This window comes from Brachyistius frenatus, unplaced genomic scaffold (assembly GCF_029030835.1).
Source record: "Brachyistius frenatus isolate BFR_SWC_R1_liver_20210118 unplaced genomic scaffold, ASM2903083v1 Contig_195, whole genome shotgun sequence".
NCBI lineage: Eukaryota > Metazoa > Chordata > Actinopteri > Embiotocidae > Brachyistius > Brachyistius frenatus.
The window spans coordinates 153973-168054 of NW_027210794.1; the positions used below are offsets into that span (position 1 = coordinate 153973).

At 42.3% G+C, this 14082-nt stretch overlaps 1 protein-coding gene across 2 annotated transcripts in view; it reads left to right on the forward strand.

The window, feature by feature from the left end:
- Window positions 1–5025: 5025 nt before the first annotated feature.
- Window positions 5026–14082, forward strand: part of kitlga (kit ligand a) — a 32353-nt gene continuing 23296 nt past the window's right edge. Inside the window, exon 1 of one of the 2 annotated variants that reach the window (XM_069718645.1) lies at window positions 5026–5419. In XM_069718645.1, the coding sequence (XP_069574746.1) occupies window positions 5405–5419 (15 nt within the window). In that variant the 5' untranslated portion in view covers window positions 5026–5404. The remainder of the gene's footprint in view (window positions 5420–14082) is intronic. The other variant, XM_069718644.1, reaches the window with a different exon arrangement.

Below are 14082 nucleotides of genomic sequence, written 5' to 3' on the forward strand. Positions count from 1 at the left end.
GGAGCTTCTCCCTGCGCATGGTGGTGCTGCACACCTTCCACCTTCACAGAGTCCTGCATGAACATGTCATTGTCTGTTTTAATCTGGTAACACACCACGAATGTTGGAGTTAAATGGCATGCATCTTATTTATTAGGCTTTCCACCACCCAGGAGAACAAATCTTAAAAATGTAATTAAAAAAAGATTATTAAAGTCTATTCAGTAAATTTGATTTATCCTGAAAACATGTTATTTAGAAGCTACATCATAAAATAAGGTCAAATTTGAAATATAATCCATCTCCACTCAGTTTAAGAATGAATAGACCCAACAACCTTGAAACCAGATATGAATTCTCAAAACATTAATAAATCAAATCTTCTGCTTTTCAAAATGAGACCCAAAAAACATTCTCAGTCTTCAAATGCAGACTTTTATCATAATCATGATATCTTGCTTCAGTGGGATTCATGTTTTCTTTCTTTCTTTATCAACTGCAAGCACTACATAAACCACAACGTGAGCACATTTTGTTCTGGATGAAATTATTTATCTTACATATCAAAAAGGTTTTTTAATCCTGAAAAAAGATGTTCACTTTTTATTGAATGTCTCAGTGTTTTCATGCTCTAAATATTCTGTGAAACTGAATACAGACAATGTTTTCCAAAAATGTGTCTATAACGCTTTACAGCTTTGTTCACCTCTTGAGAGCATTAAAGATGTTTCAGCTCCTCAGGACTATTTCATTATTAGATTTGGACATCTGTCATTTATCTGACCAGAACCTAAAGTTTCCTCAAAACCATCATGTTAGTATACATCGCGTAACACTGCAGGTCATGGACGGCTGAAACCAAGAATCACACCAACATCAAAATATACAGAGTTACTGCAACACTGACCTGAGAGGGGGGGTGTTATTAATCAAAAATTTAGACACTGATAGGGATGACACCTTGCATTTCATTACAGTCACAGGCAGATGAAGTTGTGAAATGAGCAATGAAATGAGCATCGACGGAATCACTAATAAAAAAATGGAGCTCCAAAAGTTATTAAAGTAACTTGTGTTATTTTATTAACAAAATAAACGCCTGAGATGAAATTAATGGATTATGTTTTATTTTCTGTCCCTCACTTTCTTTTTCATAGTGTTATTAAAGCCCCAGTAATAGAATAAATTGTGTCACAGCAGCGTGTTAGTCTAAAACCCACGTCAGGTTTAAAACCAGACCTTTGATGTCGTCTTTCTGTGTCTCCACATATCAGCTGCCTCTCATCCAATGAAACACTAAATGGCCCAAATCATCATAAAAAAAAGCGAAGCATGAAACCAAGTAACTGCTCAAAAAGAGAATGAATACTAATGCTGCTGCTCTTTAGGCCTTTTTAGCTCATTGTGTTGTGAAAAGAAAAGGACATTATTGACTTTACCAACATATTTAACAGTACCTATGGATAAAGGTGGTGTAGAAAGGACACAGAAGATTTACATAGAAAAAGTATCGTACCTTCATTTCACAAAGTTGGAATCGGAGGTTTCAGATTAGGTGCTCAGATTGAAGGAGGGACAGGTGGGACTTGGTCTCTGGTGTGAAGCACAATTATGCAAAGATCGACAGAGCTTTCCAAGACCTTTACCAAAAAACAAAAGTTCTGGAAGCCTGCGAGTCTGGCAAAGGATTCAAAAACATCTACGAGTGGTGTAGACTTCAAACAGCTGGCAGTCGGTCCAGGACTGGCTGCCCCACAAATCTAAGAGCATACCGTTCGATGTCTGGAAGAACCCCAAAGTTTCATCACAGGGTCTTCAGATAATTCTTCTAACTGTTGGTGTCAAAGTGTCTGCTTCTACAATTAGGAAGAGATTGCACAAATTTGACTTGCCACAAAAAAAAGCCTTCGCTGTCCAAAAAGAACAAGAGAGCAACACTACAGTTTGCCGGTGAACATATCGGCAAAGATTTCTGGGATAATTCAGGCTGGACAGATGGAAGGTGGAAATGTTTGGCCTCAGAGTTCACATCTTCAGACCAGAAGAAGAACTTCATACTGACTGTGAAACATGGTGTTTGAGGTGTTTTGGGTTCAGAGCCTGGGCATCTTTCAGTCACTAATACGCCCATCAATTCATCATCAAATAAAAAAATGATAAGGTGATTTTAAACAGTCAATACATCAAGAAAACCCACAGAAAATGTCTGCAGGTTGATATTAGAGACTTGTGCACAACTATGCAAAACTGGCTTCCGCTGCCAGGCGTGCACTTACTTTTTCCACATAAGAATATTACATGTATTTATATTTTTGTTGAATAAATGATTGAAAAATCTACCCAACCTCCACCTTCATTCAGAGGATCACATTTACTTGTTCAAATATGTTGAAACTTATCTTGTTGATGACTGCAGCTTCCATGTGCTCCCTGGCAGCAGTGCATGATAATGTTTAAGTACAATTAAGGTCCTCCAGCCTTACGTGATGATAATATGTCTGCTCTGTGTGCTCTTCTACTTTTTTCCAGCCCTAGTGGCCAAAGATCCCTCGATCCAGTCTCCGGATTCTGACGATATTTCTCAGGAGACTCCCGGAGTAAGTACAGGAAATACCGCTTCTTGCAAGTTTGGATTACTTTCATTGATGAAAGTCCACAAAGTCGTAGTGTTTCACAGACAGATTTGCAAAATAAGACCATTATGTAATTATGGTTCTCAGACACCAGCGCTACGTGAGAGGGGGGGGTTCCCAATTCAAACAGTGGTCATTCAGTAAACAAGTCCGATTGGTAATCCGATTATCTCTCTGCAATCGAGCCACGCTCTAATGAAAGCTCTGTAATAACACCACACTGAAGCTCTTGAAGGCCGAGCTAGAAGTGTGCAGCTCGTAGGTTCGTCCTCCGGTCTGGTGAGAAGAAGCTCAGAGCTGAAAACCAGCAACCATCCAACTGGTTTGTTCTGAAGGCGATGAATGAACCTCTGACAGCAGTGAGTGTTACACATCCTGTAATTAGAGCTTCTCCTCACACACAAACACAGGAAGTCCAGATGTGTTTTGAAACAGCACGAGCATGTCAGGCATAAATATGATTATGTTTATTTAATGGTATGAAGCGTTGACATAAATACAAATACATTTTTAGATTGAATTGAAGAAAGGACAGCTGGATATAAAACTTTATTACCACATTCATCCCTAAATCCTCCCTAATACTACGAGTGCTTCGTAAAAACTCTGAATAATTATTGTATAATTATTCTTTAGCATAATTAAGTATATCTCTCTCTCTCTCTGTCCCTCTCTCTCTCTGTCTCTCTCTCTCTATTTCTCTCTCTCTCTCTCTCTCTCTCTCTCTCTCTCTCTCTCTCTCTCTTCCATCAACAAATATAATGTCTCCTTAAAATCATGTTCCTGACAAAGCATCCATAAAGTTTGTGGAGGAGTCGGCGTGGAGGAGTCTGCGTGGAGGAGTCGGCGTGGAGGAGTCTGCGTGGAGGAGTCTGCGTGGAGGAGTTTGTGTGGAGGAGTCGGCGTGGAGGAGTCTGCGTGGAGGAGTTTGCGTGGAGGAGTCTGTGTGGAGGAGTTTGTGTGGAGGAGTTGGCGTCCAAGTATCCATTTAAAGCAACTGGTGACAGCGAGCTCTCAGACAAACTTCATAAATGTCCCTTTTTCATTTTACTGTGTTCGATGGATGCAGCTGGAGACATAACAGATTGATAAATCCTGGAGTCAGGAAATGGAAAGTTGCTCTGGTCCTTTTAATTGTCAAAGTCCAAATAAGTTCAAATTTGTTAAAGTTCCTCAATGGTTTGATTTCAAAACAAGCCGATAACCAAGGAAGTTCTTTGAAAATATGAAACCACTGTATTCATGATTTTATAGTGTGTTTATAGTGTTAAAAGTTGTGGGAAAGAAGACTCAGACATCACTACTCTCACCACAAGTTACAAATATCCCATAATAATCACAGGGGACATCAACTGGAAAAACCAAAAAAAGGTGGTCGCTCTAGAATGAGTATTTCACAATCATAACAGAAAGTAAATCACATTTTAAAAGGGCACAAAACAGCTTTATATCATTACAGTGACTTACACAGGTTTCTTATTCAAGTCAGGACGTGTTTCATTCATATCATGACAGAAATCAGCACAGAGGCATCTGATCGATGACATTATTGATAAGAAACTACAGGACGAACATACTTTATGAAACCATCTATGGCGAAGACTCAGCTGTCCGTCTCATAAAAGAAACTGAGCGACTGCAGGACCGGAGGTTTGTACAACTTTTATTTCCTCTGTTTCTGGTTGTTGGTCACGAAACAACCTACCGAATATTTCCTTTGAAAATATTCACAAGCAAAGATCCTGTGACACACTGACTCATTCAGTTACTGAGTCACTCATTCACGATGGCACACACACACACACACACACACACACACACACACACACACACACACACACACACACACACACACACACACACACACACACACACACACACACACACGCGCGCATGCACACAAGGGGAAAGGGTTCAGTTACATATTTCAAAGTTGTTATTAATTATAATGTTCTTAATGATCACATTATAGCTGTGCACTTTCAGCTTATTAAGACTCAACTTTTCAACTCCATTTATTTAACATTTAACAATTCAAATGCAGAACTTTGTGCTAAAAACATGTGTTTTATGTTATTGTAATGACTGAAGGTTCTCTGTAGGGAAAGAGGAGCAAAGCAAGGACTTTGTTATGTGGAAGGAAGAGAGAAATAAAGGTTTAAGGAGCATAACAAGCATTAATAAACGTGAAAAAACTGCATGAATAAATGTCAAAGCAAACATATATCCATCAGTATATTTTTCATTCAGAAATGAACTCCTACATTTTCTGTACGATTGAAACCAGAGCTTCCAGCTTTAGCTGCAGATCTAAACCGCCACTCAGCGGGAAGTGAACCGAGTATTGAGCAACAGCTGAGCGGGCTCTGAACCTGTTTTCATGTGATGTGTTTCCACTGGCAGCAGTAGTGTCGGAGTGAACCTGTCCATACCGCAGCTCGTCAGAGGGCGGCTCTTCCGCTGCTTTTTACGCATCATTATAAAGGCTGGACTCCCTCCCTCCGCGCGCCGTCCCGCTCCTCGCCCGAGCCCTCTCCGTCTGGATCTACGCTGTGGATCGATGGGCTTCATGCCGCGCGCCGCCCGCCTACAGGTTGCACAGATCGAGAGGTCCACTTCACGTTTTCTGCCCTTCCTCTTCTTCTTCGTGGAGCTTTTATTCTCCTCTGCTTGGATACTGCGGATTTAGGCATTGGATATGTGCATACAGGATGATGACAACCCCTTTCCTCCCCGTAGAAGTAAAATAAAATAGGCTTTCGCACACACTGGATTTACTCCTGTCATTCCATATGAAGAAGTCAAAAGTAAGTGACTCTTTCTGTGCGTTGTGTATTGATTGTGTTACTTGAGGACATAAAGTGAGTTGTGGCGTGACGCGGGGCAGCTGGAGGCGGAGGAACCGGAAAACCGCTCAGATTCCGCACCATGTCCACTTCTTATCACTCTCTAATGTTGCCTCTCTGTCTTATTGTAAAGATAGTGTTTGGTAATCATTAACCGGTTATCTGCGCCGGCAGGATCAAAGCTGCCCGGCAGCTCAACATGTGGCTTCATGTGGTGGAAATGGGGCAAACCTGCTTTCCTCCTTCAAACCGCGCCGACCTGAACACCACCTGTGCACCGTTTGAGCAGATTGTTCCACATCCACATCCTCCTTCCTCCTCTGCAGGAGCAGCTCCTCCGAAACCTCCCCGATCAATAAGTTGAACGGCGTCAGTCGGTCCCTCCAGCGGGCTGCTCCTTGCGTAACTGGCACTTCTTTAGGCAACGCGGTTGCATTTGTTTTTACAAATGTGTTGCAGGGTGATACATTCCTGTTACAAGCTCCCCACATGTAGAATCAAGTTAATTACTTTACGCACACATTCACATGAATTGAGCTCCAATTAGAGTCAAATCACAAACAGCTGATCCGGTTCGAGTTTATTGATATATTATTCTCCTCTCCAAGCTGACACATCATCAGTGAATGAACGGGGTGATCAGGAACAGCGTCTGTCTGTGTTGGTCTGTTTCTGAGAGCTCTCCGACCCTCTCATCCTCCGGGCTCAGCCCCTCAGGCTCCTCACCGCTTGCAGGCTGCGTTCAGAGGCCTGCAGGGCCGTTTAGGCTCCATGTCTTTAAGCCCCGACACCTTATTCTGCGGCCTCTGACACCGATGACCGAAAAGAAAAAGTGTAAATGGAACACTAAAAGCTTATTTTAAGGTCTGCTTGACTATTTCTGGCAAATCAACGAACAAAATATAATTTTTCCTTTAAACTATAATTTTCATAACCGTGGTGCAGGCATGCATGAAGGGCTTGATTTATCAGAAGACATCCCTTCAAGGCAAACAACTGCTACTACATAGAAACAGAAAGAGGTTTTTTTTTTTTTTTTATGTCTGTTTAGTGAAAACATGTTTGTTCCCTGGAACCCCGAGTACATCTCAATTTAAAGAAGTCTGAACAGACAGCATATTTAATGCGCGTGTTGAAGTTGTCCTGCTTATTTCAGGCTTTTGACAGATTTCTGCCTCAATCTGCTCGACAATTTAAACCAATTTTAATGACTAAATCAGATTAAAAGGACATGAAACGTGGAAATGAAAAAAAAACAGGGTGTGCACGTGTGTCAGAGAGGGAATCAGGGAATAGAAGTCTTTGAAATTTCCTGGAGGAAAGGCGGGCATCTCTGCCACTTAATCACATTCAGAGCAGAGTTTCCTTTATGGCTTTTTAATGATGTTGTACAGTAAGTTGTGCTGTGAGCCTGGCTGCGACACCAGACAACTTTCACCTTCTATTTATGGACTGATGTTACCACAGATTTGAGGTGCTTTTTCTCTGTCACATCATCACAAGTAAAACAAAAAAATTACAAAAAAGTCCAAAGTCTTAGGTTCTTCCCTGAAATTTGTTGTAAAATTGAAAACATTTGTATTTTTCCTTAATGATGCACCGCTCCTCGTTTATCATTCTCATATTCCCAGAGAGCCTTAGAGAGAAAGAGAAGCTCTACTCATAAACTATTTGGCATTTGTGCTAAAGTTTTACCATTAAATGGCTTAGATTGCCTGTATTGGAGGGATTGTTCAGCACACTGTGGCAGCTAAGTCGAAGCATTATGAGGCGAGTTGTGTTGCACGCGGTGTGTGCGGGAGAACAGCGTGTCGACACCTTCACAGAACATTTGGCACCAGTAGGGAGCGCCAGTTTTCTGGTGGCCGTCACCGTTGCTTCGGGCTGTGGGAGGCTTACGGAGACGGCGTGGTTGCCCCCCGCGGCCCTCCAAACACAGAAAGGAACTTCGATTTATTTACTGTTAATGCAGCAGCAGTGATTGCCGATAAGTGAAGTGACATCCGAGACTCTTCTGCTCCCCGGAGTCAGATCTCGGTGAAGATCTGTGACTCGCTGGTTGTGTTCCACGTTTCCATCCGGGGGAGGCGACACACGGCAGGCAAAGGTTCCTGGCACCGGGATGATTTAGACGCAGAGCTGAGCTGCAACACGGCCTGTAAATCCACCGGCCGACTGCTCACATAATCCACCCGCAGTTTGTGTCTGCTTTATTGTTGCAGCACGCTGAGGACCTGCACGCAACATCAGAAGTGAGCCAGATCATCTGTTATTGATGTCAAGGAAGTATTCTTTTTATGTTGAAGATGTGAAAGCAGGAAAATAAATGACAGTGTGCTCTGCCTCACTTGATGTATTACGTCACATGTTCCATGGAAGCACACAGGAGGCGGGCGTCGTGACAAAGAGGGTGTTAATGTGTCAGAGTTACACTCTCCAATAATCACAGCTGAATTCATTAGTTAATAATGGGATTATATTAACAGCAGGGAAGGAAACGGGTGTCAGTTCCCCCACAACAGTGAGGATGATGATGATGATGATGACGATGATGCTGTTGAAGTGTAACGTAGGACATCAAAAACACATTAAAACTTGGTTCCGCCTCCCCTGATTAATAATCGGTGAATTTCAGCTCCCGGAGGTGATTTCTGACACATTACTGGAGCTGAGTGTGAAGTCCTGAAACTTCCTCTGGTTCCTGACGTTCTCCTGTTGTCAGCAGATCACATTACTGACGAATGATCCTTTGTCAGCGCTGTATATCAAATGGAGCCCATGAATCATGTTTTAATCACAGCTCACGGTTGGCTGCACATCTTTGTTTTACAAGGATCCATCACTGACGCATTATTGGATGCCAGCGTTCAGGCGATGTGGAAGGTTTAGGATGTCTTTCAATCCCACTTTGTACGTTACGAGGTGATAGTGAGTCCAGCTCTCAGAGTTTCAACAGTTCAGTCTGTTTTTATGAATTATGAGAGATCTTTAGGAGGAATAACAATTTATATTGAAAAAAAATGACAGTTTGAGTCATAAATCTTTTTGATAATTTCAGTGAGAGGGGAATTCTCGGAGTGATGTCTGGTGAGATCGGACGGGACACCCTGAGACCAGACGTCACATTAAACACAGGAACACAATTTAACAACAGTGACAGCTGGGAGCAAAAACCATCGTTTAACAGGAAGAAAACCTCGGACAGATGGTTTGGTGAGGGGAGACTGATGACTGAGGAGGTCTGAAAGGCAGAATCCATGATGCTTAAAGGACAGCGAGGAGGAACGAGTCGACTCAAAATCACGTGCAGGAAGATTTTTGGTCAAATATGACAAGATTATGAATGAATGATTTGACAGAAATATTTCCACCTGCAGGAGAATGGAGATGAAACATGAGAGGACAGGTCTTCCTCACTGAACTGACACATACGCTTCATTAGTCGTCTGTTTTTAAAACTGATAATTGTTTTTGTCGTGGACTCACCATATTTTAATCACTTGGTATATCAGACTGGAGTTTATGTTAATAGCTTGTTTTGACCTTTTTTTAGGAAGACCGGAGGAGCACAAAAATCAGTTTGTGATGTCATTAGCTGCATTAAAGACTCATTAAACTGTCAAAACTCAGTCAGTACGTCTGGCTTGTTTGACACATAAAATGACTACAGTTTGGTTGATAGTTAATGAAGATGGTTACATACAGATATTCTAACTCCTCTGAATCGTGTATCACCAAACATAACATACCGGTGTTAGCATCAACATCTGTTGACACACCAGTCGACAGGAAATGCTGCCGCCAAACGCTTTCTCCCCGTCAGTGGATGTCGATGTCGCTCGGCAAAAGCTTCAGCTCTCGTTGTGTTTATATTCTCGTCTTCGAGGGTCTTCGTCTTCTTATGTTGGATTTAGCTCGCTGGTTGACACGCTGCCTTCTTTTTCTGTTGAAGTTGATTTTTGAATGTTTTAAACTAAATTTCATGCACAATGAACCTATTTGTTGCAACATTACATGAAATAGATTTCTCTGCATTGCAATAAAAACCCATACACTTTATTCTAAGTTTAAGTTTTAAACTTAGAATAAAGTTTTATGGGTTTGAACAATTGTATTTTTTGGTTCCTGGAAACCAGCTGATTGTTATGTTGTTCTCATCGTTCTGATGGTTGACCCACCTGACCACAGGTCGTGTGGAGTTGAATCGGTTCATAGATGTTCAGGCTCACATGTTATTGGTGAAACTGAAATTAACTTGGTTTAGTTGTGGGATTTATCTTCAAGCCTTCTGGGAGGAATTGTAATACATAACTCGGAGTACATAACAACCAGTTTTCATGCAAGAACACTGTAAAAGTCCAGAATCATTCAAAATTGACATCTCGGTCAAATCCACTAAAGTTACACCAACTGAATTTTTATAGAAAATAATACAAATAGGTGTAAAAGAGTCAACGGTAACATCGTTGTGGAAAAGCAGACGTGCTTGACTTCTCTCAGCTCGTTTGCACCATCGAGGTCCAAACAGGATGAACTCATTACTCCTCAGAAAACGGAGCCACACACGATCAGAGGCACCAAAAGTGCACTTCTCCATAGCATTGGGCCCGCCTGACTGGGCTACGAAAGACACCATTTTTTGCAAATGTTTGAAAGAGTCACATGATGGAGAAACAGATGCAGAAACCACTTCAGTAGGCTGTCTCGTGATGCAGTATTGTTTCTTTTAATTAGAAAATATTTCATGATTTAATCCAAACTGTCGTCCGGTACGAAGAGTTGTAATTTGTCCTATAGCTCTGCAGCAGTGGTCTTAATGGTCTTTTTGCTCATCTGGAAAAGGACAGCCTTGTAAAGTAAGCAGAATCCAACAGCTTCAGTTAGAGGACATTCTTCTGTCAGAGCCAGGCCTCGTGTCTGAGTCTTTCATGTCTTATTTCTGCAGCAACAGTTGTTCGGTGTGCAGAGACGGGCCGTCGGTAGAACCTTCACCTGCCTTACAGGTTGTCTGTCTTTGGGTGTGATTTACTAGAATACTGCCAGCTGCAGTTGATTGTAGAAGCGCTGTCATGATATTCTCATGAAGCCAAGCAGGAGACAGAAAACACACTTTGAAATCGGTTTATAGAAGTGAGATCCATGCTGAGGTCTGTCGGTTAGAGCTTCCCGCAGGCTGTCTGAGACTGACGTGGATCAGTCCAACGTTTGGGTTCTGGCTCGCCTCTGTAAGAAAAGGTGCAACGACTTGGTGGCATGTGAATGTGAACATTAGCGGGGAAGCATGGATTCTCTACGCGACCAGAACTCAGCTGATGGGTCTGTTCTGTATGTTGGCAGGAAGTCTGAACCAGAAGATGCAGTGATTTGTTCGTCAGAGGAAATTAGCAGCACTTAACACGGCGACGCCCCTTTTTTCTCCCTCCTCTGAAGTCCAAACATACGTCTGGATCGCTGCCTGTTCACTGTGTGCTAAAGTTTATTAAACGTTTACAGATTCATGTGTGAATGAAGTGGCCTCGCATTATTTACAAGTCTCAATCAGTTTTGGAAGTTTCATTTAACTTGATCATAACTGTAAATACAGAATTAGGAAGAGATTTCTGCGTCCAAATTTTTCGGACAGCATTTCTGATTTAAAAGCAGAACAGAACATTTATCAAGGAGAAAAAAAGAAGCTGGTTCCGGCTTCACAAACATGGTTTTATGGTTTTATTTCATTGCAAATGAAACACTGGTGAGTTTTGGTCTTTTTGGGCATTTTAAACTCATTCCTCACTCCTTTTATAGCTCACACTAAAATCAGTTTGTTGTAAAGGATGATTAAGATGACTCACCGACACAAGGTCTGTGATTCTGGATTCGAATATCGACTTGTTTCCTGCAGTTGCTTTGGAGGACAGAAAGCATGAATACTTACAAAATACTTTCTGCGTCTATATTTAGTTTGTTTCCCTTCTTTTCTGTTTCTCTGCGTTAAATTTCCTCAACTCACTAATGTTAGAAGTGTGGTGAGTCCTGAGTGTTAATTTTGTATATGCTCCTTCTCTGTCCTCAAAATATGGAAATACTCTTCTGTGGTTTCTGCTTTTGGCCGGGGGGGGGGGGGGGGGGGGGGGAGAGAGAGAGAGAGAGAGAGAGAGAGAGAGAGAGAGAGAGAGAGAGAGAGAGAGAGGGGGGGGGGGGGGGGGGGGGGGGGGGGGGGGGGGGGGGGGGGGGGGGGGGGGGGGGGGGGGGGGGGGGGGGGGGGGGGGGGGGAGAGAGAGAGAGAGAGAGAGAGAAGAGACATCAGAGCGTAGTGTGAACCAGCTCTGGCCTCTTTAAAATCACTTCCTCTCTTTTCCACACACTCATAGGATCTACTTTGTGGAAGATTTACGAAATGACAAACCACATTTTCTGGTGTCACTTCATTGCTTGGCTTTTGGTTGGAAAAACTTCAACTGGATAAAGTCTGAAATTCATGACCATCGAGCAAAGTCAAACACATCTTGACTCCATAAGTTTCATGTACAAGGTTTCACAACATCTTCCAAAGTCTCCTCGGGTCGCTGAAGATTTAACCTTCACGTGTTTAATCTTGAAAGTTACTATAAATGTTATTCAAACTCTCCTGCTGTCATTTTGGCCCAGAAATTAAAATACGGAATATAATGTGAAGCTGATATCTGAGGATCCTGAGGCTAATGTCCCCCCCGAGGCTTCATTATCTTTCCTTCAAACAGGATTTTGAGTGTTGGTTTGCTGTTTTATCTGCTGTATAAAAGGAGAGTTTCCCTTCTTTGCCGCCTGCTGTCACAGAATAATGGAAGACGCATCATCTGGTGAAGATGAAGACATCGGAAGGGAATTGTGACATGATTTGTAGACTGGTCCGTCTTTTCTGGGGAGGAACATTTGATTAAAGTAGCACACTCGTCATTCTGTGGTTGTGTGTGTGTGTGTGTGTGTGTGTGTGTGTGTGTGTGTGTGTGTGTGTGTGTGTGTGTGTGTGTGTGTGTGTGTGTGTGTGTGTGTGTGTGTGTGTGTGTGTGTGTGTGTGTGTGTGATGAGGCTTGGCTTGTTGCCTTACACTCACAGAATTACCAGAAGCTTAAGGTCCTTTGCGCTTGAAAGACCTCTGGATATTCATACGAGTGTGAAGTCATCGTATGTGAATCCGTCTGACTCAGAGCCGTTGCTGCAGGACGGTGAGACGGGTCGACTTTGTCCCGTGTTTATGAATGTGTCAGCTTGGAAATTACATTTTCCACATGATCAGTTTGTCCTCCGGTTGTTGGGATGCCAAACATCAAGGAAGAAATCTTTCTGATGGTAGAACCTGTGTTAGTCATTGGCGCCGTTGGAGAAATCATCGTCACAGAAGTCATCTTCACAGAAGTCATCTTCACAGAAGTCATCGAGGGTTCGGTTGAATCTACGTCACTCTCACCTCGATGTGCAGAAAATCTAAACTTAGACTTTGTGGTCTCTTTCGAATGTTGTTAGTTTTGGAGTTACTGGTCTTAGAAACACAAAAAACTCAGTCAGTAACAGATCCACAATTGTAAGGCCACATGAACAAGCTTCGGCTTCATGAATAAGACACTTTGAAACATCATTTAAAAACATGATAGTTTCCTGGTCTGCATTGATAGGCCTGTTCTAAAAACTCTGACCTACAACACCAAATCTGATGCAGCAGAAATGAAACGCTGCATCTATTTGAATCAGAGTAGTTCCGGGCAGCCTCTTCATCGATTGAACCACGGACAAATTGAATTTAAAAGTTCAAAACATCACATCCAGAAATGTGTTTTTCTTGCTTTTAACAGTGGGAAAAAGAAAGAACCAAGAACATTTTCTCATGCTGAATTTTAAAGGAAGAACAACCCGCTGTAAGCGGAAAAGATTTGTTTTAAATGGATCAAAGAACTGAGTTCAAATATTGTCTTCACAGTTTAATGAAATATTCTTCTGGGACCACTTTGCTGTAACAGAATCAGGCTGCAGATCAGAAGCACCGACGCTGCGCGTGTGACTTGATGGAAGATGAATTTAATCTGAATAATTGGTCCACAGTGAGCTGGTTAGCGTCAGACTACCGGCCGTTACTGTCGTACGTATCACAACATGAAAACTTGATTGTTTCACAGTTCATTATCTCCCTTTAAAGTGAAGTTTGACTGATTCAGGAGGAACTTCCCAACACTGAGGGTGACAACTTGAGAAGGTAAAAACTTGGCAGGATGTCCGTGAGGGAATCTGATAAAAAAGCACAAGTTGCACAACTCAACTGTCTCCCTTGTCATCCAGGCCAAATTCCCCTCTGGCAGTTAGCGCATATTAACGAAAGCCGCTGTTTGTTGACATTGTACGCAGCTACATAAAGGCGCTGCAAGAGGTCATGAAACAGCTTCGACTCTCCAAGAAAAACAACACGGAGCACACAGTCATGAAACGCATTTCATCTTCATCCTCCCTCTTTTCAAATCCGCCTTCAGTAGCAGGATCAGATTTCCTGTTGGACAATGTGTGACAACGTGATTAGTTCAAGTCAACATGTCCTCTGCAGAAGCAGACATTTATTTGGGTAAATTATGGCTGGGTTCACTCCGGGGTTGTATGTGATCGAACAGATCTGGAGC